A 16,059-nucleotide genomic window follows, 5' to 3' on the forward strand; every position below is an offset into this window, starting at 1 on the left:
CTTGTCAGAATATGAACCACTCACAGAAAAGGCTTAGGAGTATCACCATACGAAGTGCTGCTTGGGTTGCTGTACTTGGGAGTGGTGAGATGCCTCTTCTTGAAACCAAGGGTAAGTTTCTTCAGAACTGTGTGCTCGGGTTGTCTGCTGCTCTGTTACCCCTTAAGGAATGTGGGCTGTTGGCTCAAACTACACCTCTGGAATTTCCAGTGCACTCATCCCATGTTGGAGACTGGTCCTAATACACACCTGGAAGGAATCAAGGCTTCAGCCTGACTGGGAAGGACTATTTCAGGTACTGCAGTGGATGTTGTCTACCTTGACTTCAGCAATGTTTTGTTACAGTCTCCCTGTGACATCCTGGTAATGAAGCTGAGAAAGTGTGGTAGATGAGTGGATGATGAGGTGGGCTGAGAACTGGTTTACTGGCTGAGCTCAGTGGTGGTGATCGGCGGCGCAGAGTGCGGCTGGAGAGCTGTGAGCGGCGGTGCTCCCGGGGGTTGGTGCTGGGTCTGGTTGTGAAGGAGAGATTGTGTTTGTGCTGTAGAAGCTTTTAGTATTTTTTGTATGTAGTATTGGCCTTTATTGAACTTACAGCCCTCTTGTGAAGGAGATGTTTGCCTTCCACTAAGAAAGTTGCTGAGCAGAATGAAAAGATAAAGATTTGGGGTGTTCTGAATTGAGCCAGGCACAAAATAAGGCAAATGTGCAGGGTGGAGAGAGAGAGCCCAGCACAGGGCAGAACAAACGTGCTCACTCTTGGTTGGCACACCAAAAGCCTGTGCTGCCATTCAGGCTGGGGAGCTGGGCAGTATCAAACCAGATGAGATGCCACAAAAGCAAGTGTTGAGCCTTGCACCTGGGAAGGAATGGCTGCAAGTATCAGTACAGGCTGGGACGTGACCGGCTGGAGAGGAGCTCTGCAGAGAAGGACCTGGGGGTCCTGGTGGATGACAGGTCGGCCATGAGCCAGCAGTGTGCCCTGCTGGCCAAGAAGACCAATGGGATCCTGGGTGCTTAAAAGGAGCGTGGCCAGCTGAGCAAGGGAGGTGATTTTCCCACTCTGCTCTGCCCTGGTCAGGCCTCACCTGCAGTACTGCATGCAGTTCTGGGCAGAAATGACAGGGATCTCCTGGAGAGAGTCCAACAGAAGGCCAGGAAGGTGATAAAGGGCCTGGAGCATCTCCCCAGTGTGGAAAGGCTGGGGGTCCTGGGTCTGTTCAGCCTTGAGGAAAGAAGACTGAGAGCAGATCTGATTAATGCTTATGTATTTGTTAAGTGTGGGAGTTCAAAGGACATGGCCAACTGGTTGTCAGCGATCTGTGGGGACAGGAGAAGGAGAAATGGCCACAAACTGGAGCACAGGAAGTTCTGCACCAAAATCAAAGGATCCTCTTCACAGCAAGGATGATGGAGCACTGGAACAGGCTGCCCAGGGAGGCTGTGGCTTCTCCTTGTCTGGAGATATTCCAGACCCTCCTGGATGCCCACCTGCGCAGCCTGCTGTAGGGAGCCCGTTTTGCAGGGGGGTTGGACTCAATGATCACTGGGGGTCCCCTGCAACCCCAATTCTGTGGTTCTGTGATTTTAATCCTTGCTTCTTGCAGCGATGCAGTGTTTCAGAAGAGAGAAAAGCACGGCGGGCATCAACTGGATTTCTGTGGTTGGTAAAGCTGTGCTGAGAACTGGGCTGGCTGCTGCCCCTGGAAATGTGTCTGCAGACTTTGCACCCAGAGGAATGACTTTTCCCTGCAGGCTGGGCTTGTCTAAGGTAGGTCACTGCTAGGTGAGCTTCGGCTTTAAAACATCAAGTTGTATAAATAAGGAAACTTCAAAATCAAGATTGCCAATTCTTTTTTACATAGGTGATTTTTTCACAAGGAAAGATTTGAAATGCTGTTTGCTAATGGAAGATGGAGAGAGGAAAATCAAGTGAAAGGCACGCTGTGCACAGCCAGCACGTAGCATCTGCACCGCTCTCCCCCTGCACAAAGGAGGAGCAGCTCAGCAAGCTTGGCCTGGGCCATTGAAGGCAGCACACAGACATCTGGACCAACCCCAGCGGAGCTGCTTCTGCAGGTTGGTTGTCTTCCACTGTGTGTCTGCCATCCTGTCCTCCGGGGTAGGTTTGTTCATGTTCAGTTCATGGATCTGAGGTCTGAGTTTAAGGCTGTGGGCATTGTCCAGGAGTTGGGGTAAGGTATGAGGCAAGGAAAATTACGGTAAGAGGATGAGGTTTAGGACCAGGAACCTCTTCCATCACTATTAGCTCTTCTGTTCTCTTTTTGGCTCAGGAATCCATGTGGGTTTTTTAATGAAGAACAGACTCGTTGTGCAGCTTGTGAGTGAATTCATTCACACCTGTTAATTGGCATTCTTCTCTACGTGGAGCTGCAATTGCAATGGATGCTTGTGGTCTGATGTGCAGCCCCCTCTGATGTGCTCAGATGAGCCAAGTTGGCAATGCCTGGCTCTCGGTTGGTGAGTTGTGCCCAAGGTCAGAGAGGTGACTCTTGTCGGCTTTGAGACACATCTTCCAGTTGCACACTGTGTTCTTCCTGTTGCGTTGAGCTCTTGAGATCCAGCCCTAAGTGAGGATGCAAGCGCTACCGCAGAAGGAACGGGTTGAGATGGGAAGTGCAGTGCAAAGGGCTGGAGCCAGCAGGAGCAGGGATGTGATCATCCCCTGTACTCAGCTCTGGCGAGCCCTCACCTTGAGTGCTGTGCTCAGTTCTGGGTCCCTCACTACATGAAAGACATTGGAACCCTGAAATGTGTCCAGAGAAGAGCAGTGAAGCTGTGAGGGATGTAGAGCACCAGTCTTATGGGGGGGCGGCTGAGGGAACAGGGATTATTTAGTCTGGGGAAGAGGAGGCTCAGGGCAGACCTTATCCCTCTCTACAGATAGCTGAAGAGAGGTCATGTTGAGCTGGGGTCGTCCTCTTCTCTTAAGTAAGTAGTGATAGGACTGGGGGGAACGGCCTCAAGTTGCACGGGGGGAGATTGAGGCTGGATGTTAAGAAACACTTCTCCACAGGAGTGGTCCAATGCTGGAGCGGGCTGCCCAGAGTCGTGCAGGTGTTCAAGAAACATTAGATGTTGTCCTGAGGGATGTGGCTTGGTGGGAAATATTGGTGGTGGGTGGACAGTTGGACTGGATGATCTTGGAGATCTTTTCCATGCTTGCTAATTTTATGTTTCCATGAAAGGCATCTGCTGGGCGAGTGCTTTGGTGGGTGAGCATCAGGCTGCTGGACAGCAGGCAGCTGTTGTCTGTGCAGACAGCCACATCCATGGGGAGTGGAGGCTCTTTGACCTTAACGTTGTCTTGCATGTCTCATGTGCAAAAAGGCATGTTGTTATAAAGCAGCATTGTAGGGGCAACCTTGATTTCCGCAGGCACCAGAGCTCTCCCCCATGCTTCTCCCTGTGGTGTGAGACCATATTGGAGGCCGTGCAGAAGCCTGGGCAGGTGAAGTCCGTTGCTCTTTCTTTCTCCCCCCAATGCTGGGAATAGCAGGGAATGGGACTGGGGGACATCCCAGCAGTGAGTTCCTACCTCAGCAGAACCGAATGGCCGTTCTGGTGCATGTATTTTGAGTGAATCTGACGCCAGTTAGAGAAATGAGGGGCCCGTGAACAAAAAGAATGTGCTGCTTTTTGCAGTGTAAGATGTTCTCTGAGCTTCTGCTAACAGTGCCCAGCATGCTTCCTTTTCGATGGGGAGAGGTTTAGCAAGGATTTTTTTAAATGAAAATAATTAATCCCATATTTACTTTTCATTGATCTTTCTTTCATCTAGTTCTTGAAAAGTTACCTTTGGATTCTACGTTACTATTGATTACTGAAGAGAATACACGTGCAACCTGCGCTTTTCATCTGTGCAAAGAATCTTGTAAACCTCTGTGTGTGTGTTTCTTCTTGGCACTGAGATGAAGCTGTGTGGAACACAGACTTGGATGACTTTTCAATCAGGTGCAGGGACGTGTAATACTCATCTTAGATGTTGTGCTGATAAGAAGAGCAGAGAGGTAAATTTTATAGGGTTGCATGCTATTTTTTTTAATTTTAATTATTTTTCAGTCATAACCATGGAACCACAGAAGTGTTACCCAGACAGAAGGAGCCTTTGTCACCTGGAATTCCTACCAATGACGCAGGCAGTGGAAGTCAGCATCCCAAGCATCCATGAAACCCCTGCACAGCACTGGTGAGAGTTACCCTGGTGCCGTCCTTTGGCAATCTCAGGCCTCTCTGTAAGCTCCCACGCTGTGTCGTAACTCCTCCCGTGGTGCTGACTCAGCTCTCCCAGTCTTTTGTGGGGGAGAGCTGGAGTTGAACTCCTTCCTGCTTCCTGCCTCTGACCTCCCTGCTTTGCCCATGGCCCACTGAGCCTCCATCCTTGTTAGGTGTCTTGAATTACTGAGTTGCTTAAGGATTGGGTGGACCAATTAAATTCTTAGCGATGTCTCTAGATCCACGTGTGCACAAAAGCACACTCTAATGCAGTCAGTGTAATGATGAATACACGCCTTGTTTCCTTTAGCCCGTATTTTTAGTTCAGGAGAACAGATTTCTGGAATGATGTTCAGCTTGGCACCAGAATCCCCTTGCCGCCCCCCATTGCGGTCACTCACTAGGGCTTGAGATCCATAGGGAGGAAGTATTGCCGATAATTACAATCCGTGGTTTTAAAAGTGATTTAATCTATGGTGTATGATATGAATAGTCGTGGTGAATGATGTGGTGAGGCATCTCGGCAATTTTCAACAGGAATACTTCAAGGCAGCTTTTCAAGGTTTCTTTGAGAACTTTCCAAGTCTACAGGAATTTTAAGCGCCAAGGTTTCTTAGCCTTCCGAATGGCAGTGTTTCTATCTAAGCTGGCAGCCTTTAAACCCAAACCCAAAACGAAGCTTGCTCATCTCAGTGGAGGTACCTTAGCTATATTCTAACGCTGCGGGCAAAATGAGTTTCACGTTCACTTGTCCTTTCTGACTCGCTACGTGTTTGATTGCACAGGAAGAAAAGCTTGATGTCTGTGCCAAGGGAGACGTACACCGCACTTGCGCTGCCTGGACGATGTGGAAACTGGAAATTGTGGGGTGTGCTGAAGCATGCCCTCTCAGGTCAGTCTAAGCATACATAGAGTAGACCTGTCGAACAAAACAGGGAATAGACAGTTAAACCCATTCTGTTGGGAAATACTCTCTCTTTCTAAGTACCTTTAGAACGTGAGTTTCTTCAATTAATTACTCAACTCATTTGCTTTTCCTGAATGATCCTAAGTTCTTCTCTCAGGCGACATCTGCACTCTGCTCAGTCCAAGGAGAATCCCTGCCCGCAGATGCAATGACACAGCATGGCTCACCACCTCATTTTTCATTGCTTACTCTTATGGTAGCTGCCATCCATGTCCACCCTGCATATTCTTAGAGCTCTTCTGGAGTCCATGGGGCAGACTTATGGTTGAACTAAAGGGAATTTTTTCATATTGCTCTAGCTCCAGATGATTATCCCTAGTATCATTGTATTAAAAAAAAAAAAAGGCGTTTTGAAGTAGTGCGATATATCTTCTGTGCCTCAGAATGTGGCACGTGTGGCATGAGAGAGTTTTGAGGCCACGAGGACTGCCCAGACAGCATGAGAACTGTAAGAGCAGAGAGCTATAGGTGATGCAGCGCTATTGGTGCCACCCGCAGGAAGCGGTAGCTGGAACAAAATATGGCCAGACGAGTGATCAGATTGCGTTTGGTAAGGAACTATTTCATTAGTTGTAGAACTTTGACAAAATGTATATTCAGGATGATGATCAGCATGCCAGGTGCTGGGACCATGCCGAAAGAGAAATGGTCTGAAAACGTCGGTGCAATTTGCAATATATCCCCTTCCACAAAGCCCTCAGATCCATGCTGCAACTGCATCCAAAGCAACGCAGAGCCCTGTGCTTGTTGTACCCGGAGCTGTCGGTGCCAGGAGTTGCTGCTGTGTTAGCAAGGACGTTGTGTCAGCAGTGTGCCGTCAGTGGGGTTGTTTGATGGCAATGAAACCGCTGAATGGTGTACCTCAAGACTCAGAAAGAAGATGGTAGTGGTGACTGTGTGTCTGGGTATAGATAGCTTGATACAGATCGATAGGACTGCAGTGTGGATTGTACATAGGCCCTGCGCTGCGAGGTACGCTGTTGGGAAGCAATGTCCATCTGCCCGAGGGCAGGAAGGCCCTGCAGAGGGACGGCCTGAGGCCAGCCGTACGAGGCTGCACAGGAGCAAGCGCTGGGTCCTGCGCTGTGGTCATGACAACCGCATGGCAGCTTGTGCAGGATTGGGCTGAGGTAGAATTCCAAGGGCCCACTGATTCTAGAATGTTGGGTGCGGTGTTGGCATCTTCTGGTCGTGTGACATGGTCTTGCCTCCCCACCCTGTCGTCATGGCGGAGCAGCCTGGTGGCCCTTAGTGATGTCACAAGAGGCTGGAATGAGGGGAGGAGCAGTGCGTGCTGCGTCCCTTCATTGGAGCGCTTGAGCTCTGCGTGAGTAGCTCGCTTGTTGCCCTTGTGCAGCGACTGAGTGCCTTCATTTTCAACCCTTGTGTCTTGTGCAGCATCTTGTAGGTAAGCTGAGACAGGGCGTGGGATAGAGGGGTGGGCAGTGAGCTGCTGAAAACTGCTGGCTGGTGGAGCTCCTAGCAGCTCGTACTGCTTACTCTTGTCCATCAGACGTAACTTTCAGCCAGTACCTGCATTCCCAAGCGATCCACAAAGATGGCATTTGTCCCGTGGCTTTTCCCTTGTTGTCTTTGCTACATTGTGCAAGCTCACAGACCTGTTCCTTCTCTCTCCTCTACCCGCTCCCTTGGTGCAGCTTTCGCTCGTGGAAGCACAGAGCAAAGTAACAAGAATCAGCTGCGAGTTCAAGGAATTGTCTACCTTGTTCTGATCTCCTGCCAGGTACGTGCCACGCTTTGTCCCCCCACACGGTTTAGCAGCTCGTGTCGCACCATGTTTGGTAACACAGCCTCACCCAGCGTTGATGGGACACTGGTCCCGTGTGGCTTTTTTCCCTTCCCCTGCAGCTCCGCCCTCAGGAGGATGCTGTGTGTGGTGCTGTGACCAGCTGGTCTGAAGGAAAGCAATCCCTTAGGCAAAGAGTCCTAGGCCCAGTTTGTGCCGAGCTGCACAGCGTGACCCAAGGTCACAAGCACGCACGCTTGGCCTGTGAGAGTGTGCGCGGCAGCTGTAGGGAGCACAGCAGAGATGCGAGCAGAGGAAATCCTTGATGTGCGGGGCTGCAGCAGGTGCCGGTGGTGAGGCTGCTGGGAGCCGGGGCCGGGGAGCAGATGCACCTGCAGCAATGATTCCTCTCACTGCCCTGCTGCTGCGCTGTCAGAGCGCCCTGGGCGAATGCATCTGCTGCTTTGTGCCAGTGCCCATCTGCTAGCAGAGGGCCAGCCGCTTGGTCAAATGCTGCCTAATGGGCTGTCCCATTTGAACGGAGTGAACAGAGTGGTTGCTTCTAGAGCACCCGCCTGTGCCAGAGGATAGCCAAGGGTAGTTCTGAAGAAGTCTCTCAATAGTGTGGTGTGTGAAGAGAGAAAACATGAGCGTGTTTCTCTTCAGTTCCAGCTTGTCGTGCCTGCTGTGATGGGCATCGCGTGCAGCGAGATCAGCTGTGAGCCTGGCATGACACGGATGGAGGTAGAGTGTGGAGCTCTGATTGGTCTTTGTTCCCTGACTTGAGCCAGCAGTGTGAGCTGCAGATGTGCTCTCCTGCTTTTCAAGAGAGCGAATCCTTGCGGCTCTATCGGTGTCACTGAAGTGCTGCCTTCAAGGCTTTCTTTCCTTGCTGCGGGCATGTTCTTAGCCTTGCCGTTCCTTCTTGTGTGCCCATGATAAGGACGGAGTGCACTTCCTGCAGCTTTCTCTGCTGACATGCTCCTCAGCCTGAAATCCTCCTCGTTTGCCCTCAGCTCCTCACCGTGGCCTGTGCTCTCTGTTTCAGGCTGAGAACAACGGGAAGCCCCTGCTGGTCCGTGAGGAGTCATCTCTTAATATCCCAGCTATTGCTGCTGCCCACGTTATTAAGAGATACGTTGCCCAGGCACCGGGTGAACTCTCCTTGGAGGTAAGCAGTTAAGGGCGTTCCTTGTTGTCCTGTACAGAAGAGTATAACGTGTGAAGCTATCAGGAATATTCTCAGACACCTTCCGAATGTTTGGTGAGGTGAAGCCCGGAAGATGCGGTTCCAGATTAGACTTGCACTGGGTTGGATGCAGGGAGGAGTTCAGCCATCTCTAAACTATGGCTCCATTTGGCATTGGAATCTTGTGATCCAAGAGCTACTGCCCAGTGTGGTAGCCTGGTCTCTGAGCAATGGCAGAGCAGTGTATGGAGTGTGCAGATCTGTTCAGGATCTGTTTGGCTGACTTATGCCTGCGGTTTAATTGGAGCTCTCCCTTTGGCAAAGAGCCTGCTGCTTCTGAGAACCATTTCATACTGAACAGCTGAATTCTGTATGTTGTGTATTGGAGTGACTCTTCTACTTGCACATTCAGTTCAGTTCAGTACGACTGCAAATGCCTGAAGAGCTGCACTGGTGCAATGGCTCTCAAGCTTGACGATATTGGGCAGTGCAGAAGAATGCAGTCATTTGAGCTGCGCTTTCCTCCCAGCCGTGCTGAAGCTGGGATTGACGTTGCAATCTCTTGCAGGTGGGAGACCTCGTGTGCGTCATCGAGATGCCGCCTCAGGAGCTGAGCCCCCGCTGGAGAGGCAAGCACGGCTTTCAGGTAGGCCCAAGCTTCAGACGTGAGAGCGCAACTTCGGTCGAGGCAGGAATCTCAGCTTAGAGCTGCCCTGCCTGCACAGCATGGCTCCACATGGAAAATGGTTTCCTTGTGCTGGTGTCAGAGGACTTTCCCTTTTGCTGTGGGCTTGGGCCAGAGCTGAAAGTTGGTCTTTGTAGGAAACTTAGAAAGAAGAGCCCTCACAGCGTGCATCAGGTCACGGCCACTGAACCGCACCTTTGGAAATGCAGCAGCTAGGACACGTGTTTCAGTGTCTCTGAGCTCTTGTGCTTGCACCCATGCAGAAGGTGAAGTCAGTGACTTTTAGGAAGTCGCTGCCTGTCAGCTGAGATGAGGCAGGGTAACAGAGCCTCTGCGCGCTTGCTGCTGCTGCTGCTGGCTGCAGAACGCTGGGTAGCTCAGAGCTGGGGATGGCAGCTGCATCTCAGTCAGCAAGCAGAAAGTTCATAGGCTGTGCTAACTCAGATCTATCTGCATCAATCTATCATAATGTATAACTTCTACATGAAGTCTTTGTGTCCAGGTGCGCTTGGGGTTTAGGGGTGCATAGCATACTTGTCCCCTCCCTGCTTTGTACGCTGCTTTCTGCTAATGTGGAATGCTTGTTACTTTGAAGCAGGGCTTTTTGTGCTGGATAGCCTTCTGGAGCATCCGGCAAGCACGTTCCAAGGAAGAAGTTATGTGGTTTTTGGTTGAAGCGTTCAGGCCTGAGAAACGCTGCATTCAGTAATATACTTCTCTTTTTGCTCTTGTTACAGGTTGGATTTTTCCCTGGTGAGTGTGTGGAACTCATTAACAACAAAATTCCAGAGGCTCTCATCAATTCAGTACCAAAGCCAGGTACGATGATACATTTGATGGTGCAGGGAAGCAAAATGAAGTCCCTTTTTGTGTGTGCTCCATGTTTAAACCTCCCTTATCCATCCCACGTTATCCTCTGTGCTGATGATCCTTCAGGCGTTCCGTGGGGCGTACGGCTGGTGTTTTGTAGGCAGTGAGAATGAGGGAAGGCAAAGGCAGTTCTCCTGCAAGTCAGTACAAGGCTGAGAACAGCCAGCGTCCCTGGTGGACAGATAGAGGTCTGGTTGTGCTAGTGACACGCTTGATCAGAACGTGGCTTTTCAAGAGGATCCTTAATGCCCAGGTTGAGCAAGCTAAGCAAGAGGAGTGCATTAAGCTCCATCAGAACGTGCAGAGATTTGCCCAATCCTCCTGTGTCCTTTATGACTGGATTTGGGAAAATCTTAGAACCCTCATAGAATCCTGGCCTGGGATGGAAGGGAGCACAAGGATCATCAAGCTCCAACCCCCTGCCTAAGGATGGGCTGCCAGTATCCACATTTAATGTGGGACTGGACCAGGCTGCCAAGGCCCCATCCAGTCTGGCCTTGGACTCATCCAGGGTTGGGGAAAATCCATTTTGGTACGCACTTGCTCATCATGTTCTTCCCGTTTTGAGGTGCTCTGTAGAATGTGTTGTGCTCGGCCTCGTCCAACGGAGCCAAACCTGAGATGAACTGGTTTCTTCCTTTTGTTGTGCAGTGCCAAAGAAGCGCGGCAAGCTCCTCACCTTCCTTCGTTCCGTGGTGAAGGCCCGCCCAAAGCAACGGAAAGAGCGGGAGGTGGAGAAGGAGAGGGTGTTTGGCCGTGACCTGGGAGAGCATCTTCTGCACTCTGGGCGTGATGGTAAGGGACAGCCCATTCCTGAGCGCTTCCCTGTCTGGGGACCTAGAGATGAAAGGGAGATTGTATCTAGCAAGGGGCAGGTTGATACCAGTGGAGAAACGGGGAATGGGAGTTGACGACTGAAAGATCACCTGAGTAGGTGATGGCTGCAAGGGAAATGCTCCTAAGGGACCAGCACATTTGTATTTGCTTAAAGCAAAGCCTGTAAGCCAATCCCCTGGTAGCCTGAAAAGAAAGGAAGCCTTTTGGCCAAAGAGAGTGTCCTGCATCAGTTTCCCAGCTCCTTGCGGGCGTGAGATTTTCCACCTCCATTCCCGTGGGAGCTGTGATGGGACTTGCAATGTCTGCGGCTTCCCCGGAATTACTTTCTCCAGGCTGATTCCTAGGTCCTGGCATTTCTTGAGTGCAAAGAACACATCTCTGTCCAGTTTCCTCACCAGCTTCTGCAGAGGTGTCCCTGACAGCTGTCCCCTTCAAGGAAGAACCAAGCAGTAGCCTGGCTGGGCTTAGTGGATGGGATGTGACGGGAGCGCAGCCTGAGGCAGGACTTGACTAAGGAGCTCCAGTAACCGCCGGCACGTGTTCTTTAGTCCCCCAGGTCCTCCAGAGCTGCGCCGAGTTCATCGAGCAGCATGGCGTGGTGCAGGGGATATACCGCCTGTCCGGCGTGGCGTCCAACGTCCAGAGACTGCGGTAAGAGTGCTGCGACTGACAGACACAGCTGCCAGCAGGGGCACGTGCCCTGTTGCGGGCGTTCAGAGGCCTGCGGGCAATGCCTTAGCACAGAGAAAAGGTCTCCTTTGGGAACATCCCATCCAGCACGGCTGACGTGGTGCTGGTGGCCGAGTGTTTGTGTTCTCCTGTACATCAGGAAGCCCTTCCAACTCTTGATTGCATTGGGTGTGGCTTTTGACTTGCTTTCCTCTTTCTCAACCGCTTTCGTGTCCTTCTCTGCAGCCAGGAATTTGAGTGTGAGCAGGTTCCTGAGCTAACCGTCCGCGACGTTCACAGCGCGAGCTCCCTCTGCAAAATGTACTTCAGGGAGCTCCCGACCCCCCTGCTGACCGACCAGCTGTACGACAAGTTCTCGGTAAGCACGAGGCAACGCCTTTCCTTTCCCTCTTCGCTGGGCCTCTTGGGAGATGGCTGCAGCAGGGCCCCGGCTCTGAGGCCCTTCTTCTGTTAGCCCCATGGGGTTTACTCGCATGTCTTTGCCACATCCTGCATCGTGCTGATGCCGCTTCTGGTGGCCCCAGGAGGTGGTTATTTCCATATTCACAATGCTTTGTGAGAATTCCTGTGTTGTTTGTTTGGCTGGTTCGTTTTTGCTATTCCCCAATTCTTTCTGGAACAGGAAGGGGATTAATAGCCAAGTGTACTTGGAGATGAATGCCCCCTGCGAGGAGCTGAGCTGCCCAAGCAGGCTGTAAACCGGCCCGGTGCTTGGACTCCTTGGCCTTGGTGGCACCAGCTGCGTGCCGCTATGTTTGCCAGATGCCTCTGGGGAGGCCTAAAATCTTTCTCAGTGCTGACCAGCAGCGCGCTGTGCCCAGGGTTCCCGACCCTGCGGCAGGTATCTCGCCTGATTTGTGTCTCAATCCCTTTCTGCCCTTTTCCAGGATGCTGTTGGTGCCACTACAGAGGAGGAGCGGCTGGTCAGAATGCGGGACGTCATCCAGCAGCTGCCCGCTCCTCACTACAGGTCAGTGCTGCCCTCAGCCTGCTGAGCTCAGCCCTGCTGCACTTCAGAGGGCAGTGGTGCGATTCCAGGCTTTGTCTCACGCGAGCAACACGATGCCTGGGTGTGGTGAAACCCTGCATGGGGTTAATTTGTGGGGTCAGTTCCTGGGCACAGGGGCACGCTTGGTGCAGCTGATGGCTGTGCTGTGCTGTGCTGGGGCTGGGTGCTGCAGCGTGGCACTTGGTCAAGTTGGGTCTCCTTCATCTTCAGCATCAGTAGCAGTAAGAACAACTAGTGTGAATTGAGGTTTGCTTTGTGAGTGGCAGCACGGCATGCTGGCTGGTGCTGAACATTTGCCGCTCTTGTTTCCCAGGACCCTGGCGTATCTGATGAGACACTTGGCCTGTCTTGCTGCAAACAGCTCTGTCACCAACATGCACGCTAAGAACTTAGCCATTGTGTGGGCTCCAAACCTCCTAAGGTAAACTTCTTTTTCCGTTTCAACAGAACGCTTACATCTGTTCTCCAGTAGAATAAAGCAATCCCCCCTTCTTCTGCACCACATGTGCTCTTCTCCTGTAAAATCTGCAGTGAGTGGCTGACAGCAGAGCAGGAGCCTGGACTGTTCTTCAACCCCACGGGCACAATTTCTAGATGAGCATTGCTGCTCTCTTGTGTAGATGGGACTGGTGTGTCCTTGATCAGCCAGGAGTACTTTTTCAGTGGCATCACTGGTTGCCCACTGCGGAAGTCTCCGGAGCCCAGTTTGACAGCTTTGGGCTGCAACAGTTCAGACCTGGGGAGGCGATCTTGGCTGAATGACTTCTAAAACCTGCCTTTTCTACAGATCACAGCAGAGCGAGTCTGCCTGCGCCAGCGGGAGAGCTGCCTGCACGGAACTGCAGACGCAGTCGGCCGTGGTGGAATTCATCATCGACCACACAGACGTCCTCTTCTGCTCCACATCCGGATCGGACATTGCAGATGGAGCAGGTGAGTGTCTTCCTCCATTAGCTTTATCTTGATCAAACACCTGGATCAAATGCAGGCCTTCTCCAAGTCCTTTGAAATACACTTTTACTATCAAAGGGACAGCAGACTTCTGGGCTTCGGTTAGAATCTGGCACCCTATTGCTGGATGCTGAGAATGTGCAAGCCCAAATGTGACAAGGAGAAATCTGTCACCGTCATTATGATGTTTTGCAAGCAGGTGAAGCTTGATTAACGTGTGGCAGCGGAGCTTTCTCAGTTCCCTGCCCCCATTTTCTAGGGATTTTGTTTGCCTGTTTCGATACAGGGAGCTGCTCTTAATGATGACTGCGTCCTTTGCCATAGACACACCTCTGAGCACATGGTTGTTTTGAGCTGCTCTTCTTCCAGTGGCTCGGTTAAGCAAGTCTGAGGAAAACACAGCAGCTCCCCCGGACCTGGGATGGCTGTGCTGCCGCTTTCTCATCCTGGCTCTCACCTGTGGTTTTCCCTTCCAGGGCACAGTTCTCTCTCAGGGCCCCAGTCTGTGCAGGCGTCTTCTCCTGCCACAGAGCTGCTCAGCCTGGAGGAGGCGCAGGCACGGAGGCGAGGCCACAGCAGCTCTCCTGTCGTTGTGACACAGAGCAGTGACATAGAGGTGGAGGAAGGCCCCGCAACTTTACCGGGCAAATTCCACACTATCATTGACTTTCCATCTGAAAGGTAAAGAGGAGTTCCTTTTCCAGCACCTATCATCATTGTTTGGGTGGGTTTTTGTTGTTTGTTTTTGCTTTTTTTCCATTATTTCTAGTGCCAAAGCTTGCTGAGACCAAATTAAAGTGACGGTGCCTGAAGTGTTGCAGTGAATCTCCCCTCCCTTTGGACTGTGAGATTCAACTAACATTGAGTTGCCCGCCGGGCTCAGTTTAGCCTCACAACGGTGCCGTTCCTTCCTTGCTGGGCAGGCAGTGACGAGATGCACAAAGCCACGCTGACGTCTACCCTGGCCTGTGCTGGCTGTACCTGGAAACGTTGGGGTTTTCCGGACTTCAGGGTCACATGCCTGAAACCAGTTCCGGTTCTCCTCGAAGCAGAGCTCTTGGTCAGACTTGCTGGCACTAGAAACTAGACATGGCAGTGAAATGGGCTGATGAGCTGTCAGTGTCAGAGTCAGAGATGCTTCTGAAGTTCCCTTATGGCTGTGCAATTCCTCAGCCAGCAGTTACGCCTGCCAGCTCAATCAAAGCCACCCTTTGATGCTGTCCTGTACAGGTGTGGAGCCTGTGGACCTCACATGCTCTGCATCTTGCTTGGCACAGTTGAGGGGAATATAGCCAGCAAGACTTCAGGGCTGAGCTATAGGAATGGAACCATCCTCAACTGCTTGAAACGGAGCGAGTTTCTAAGCTGTGTTTCAGCAGGAACCAGGCGGTGCTAGGAACAAGCAACTGTTGGCACGAGCTCAGTGCAGCTCTTCCCTCACCCTGCACCACGCACGGCTCACACCATTCCCTGTTTCCTCTCTCCAGACCAAGTCCACCCAGCAGGATAAAGGAATCACCAGCTGGCTGTTGGTGTTCCTGCTTCAGCCTGGGAAAACCATCTTCTGGGGCCAAACACCAGCTGCAGTGCAATGCCAGGGAGCCTGCAGAAACAGACATTGTAGTACTGGCAGGTAAGGGTGCAAATTCTGCTTCCAATACTCTGCTTCTCAGCAACGTAGAATTCTTGCTGTCAGTGGGCTTGTATCTCCTTCTAGCTATCCAGCCCATACCTGACACCTTCAGTTCTCCCTTGATCAAGAACCACTTTCGTAATTCAGCTTGTGAGTTTGACACCAACCCCTGTTCATTCTTTTATAGGTGATTCGTGCTCTTGTCAACCAAGCAGAGCCAGAGCATGTAGTGATGCTGGGCTGTGTGCTTCCACCAATGGAAAGCTGTTAGGAAGCACAAATGGCTGCGGTTCAGATGACAGCCTTCCGCATAACAACAGTGATGGACACGAGGAGCTCATCCAAGTTGAAGCCCTCATTTCTCCCGGCTGTGCTGAAGATGCTGACCTGAGCCTGCCAGACACCACAGGCACCAGCCTGGACTGTGACCCGGTGCCTCTGCAGTGCAGCCCAGCCCAAGCAGAGCCCGAGTGCCCCGACAGCAGCACCTCTGTGCAGGAGCAGGTCAGCATCAGTGAGGAGAAGCAGAGCCTCTTGGAGGGGGACTTGGAATCCAGCCTCCAGTCCCAGGCACCGGACATCAACACCGACAGCTCTGAGCCACTCTGTCCATGAGCTTTCCACCCAAAAGAGGACGATTCCCATCTTTACCTGGACCTCTCACGCCCTCCTGTCTTTTCCTTTACTAATAAAAGCACACTTATACTCACTCAACACCTTGACTGCCTGTGGAGTCTTCATTCACGGGGACTGGGATGAATGCAACACACAGCAAAGCACCTCAGCTTGCAACGCTGAGGCTGTGGGGTGCATGAAGCCCAGCTTCCTGGCGGTGGCTTTGTGATGCCTTTCAGGGCTTTTTGATGCACTGTGATGCCTTGGCTGCTCCCTAACACCTCTCTCCTCCGGCCGCGTCCATTCCTGGCTCCCAACCTCCCAGCTGCCTGCACAGATCATCTGCAGACCTGTCATCATCATGCTGTGGCAGGACGAGCTCACCCTGACCAGCATAGTGCTGTTCTGCTTGGTCTGCATCTCAGTGGCTCTTGCAGAAGAATCATACTGCAGAATCTTTTGCTCACCCTGCAGCACCCAAGTGCTACAAAATCAGAAACAGCTTGGGAAGCTCTGGGTCTGCAAGACTGCATGGACATCCACTGACTGCTTGATGGTTCCCTCCCATCCTTGATTTTCTTCTCTCCTTCTCCTCATCTGATCCCACTGATGAGCTATGAACAAGCTGCC

The 16,059-nt window shown here is 51.8% G+C and overlaps 1 protein-coding gene and 1 long non-coding RNA gene across 5 annotated transcripts; both read left to right on the forward strand.

The window, feature by feature from the left end:
• The first annotated feature begins 1,367 nt into the window (after positions 1–1,367).
• Positions 1,368–5,972, forward strand: LOC128089775 (uncharacterized). Of its 4 annotated transcripts, none has more exons than XR_008210666.1 (6): positions 1,368–1,771; positions 1,866–2,079; positions 2,295–2,481; positions 3,038–4,210; positions 5,022–5,128; positions 5,301–5,972. It is a non-coding gene; the product is annotated as an uncharacterized LOC128089775 (long non-coding RNA). The 4 variants fall into 4 exon arrangements; XR_008210667.1 differs by lacking the exon at positions 5,301–5,972 and having other exon boundaries at positions 1,369–1,771; positions 3,038–3,975; positions 4,084–4,210; positions 5,022–5,287; XR_008210665.1 differs by lacking the exon at positions 5,301–5,972 and having other exon boundaries at positions 5,022–5,287.
• An 813-nt stretch (positions 5,973–6,785) lies between these two features.
• LOC128089343 (rho GTPase-activating protein 32-like) lies at positions 6,786–15,429 on the forward strand. The gene is made up of 14 exons (XM_052700632.1): positions 6,786–6,947; positions 7,617–7,694; positions 7,999–8,121; positions 8,708–8,827; positions 9,562–9,643; positions 10,316–10,489; positions 11,080–11,182; positions 11,447–11,579; positions 12,109–12,191; positions 12,544–12,651; positions 13,018–13,163; positions 13,658–13,862; positions 14,669–14,814; positions 15,002–15,429. The coding sequence occupies exons 2-14, from the start codon at positions 7,641–7,643 to the stop codon at positions 15,427–15,429; spliced, it is 1,905 nt and encodes a 634-aa protein (XP_052556592.1). The 5' UTR covers positions 6,786–6,947; positions 7,617–7,640.
• Positions 15,430–16,059: the final 630 nt, after the last annotated feature.

This window comes from Tympanuchus pallidicinctus, unplaced genomic scaffold (genome assembly GCF_026119805.1).
Source record: "Tympanuchus pallidicinctus isolate F22 unplaced genomic scaffold, pur_lepc_1.0 scaffold4, whole genome shotgun sequence".
In the NCBI taxonomy this organism is placed as follows: Eukaryota; Metazoa; Chordata; class Aves; order Galliformes; family Phasianidae; genus Tympanuchus; species Tympanuchus pallidicinctus.

Bases quoted from the DNA above. Each gene is read 5' to 3' on its own strand.
- LOC128089343 (XM_052700632.1), top strand. From the start codon at position 7,641: ATGGGCATCGCGTGCAGCGAGATCAGCTGTGAGCCTGGCATGACACGG. The intron at 8,122-8,707 runs GTAAGCAGTTAA...AATCTCTTGCAG, and splicing joins CGGGTGAACTCTCCTTGGAG to GTGGGAGACCTCGTGTGCGT. The intron at 12,192-12,543 runs GTCAGTGCTGCC...CTTGTTTCCCAG, and splicing joins CTGCCCGCTCCTCACTACAG to GACCCTGGCGTATCTGATGA.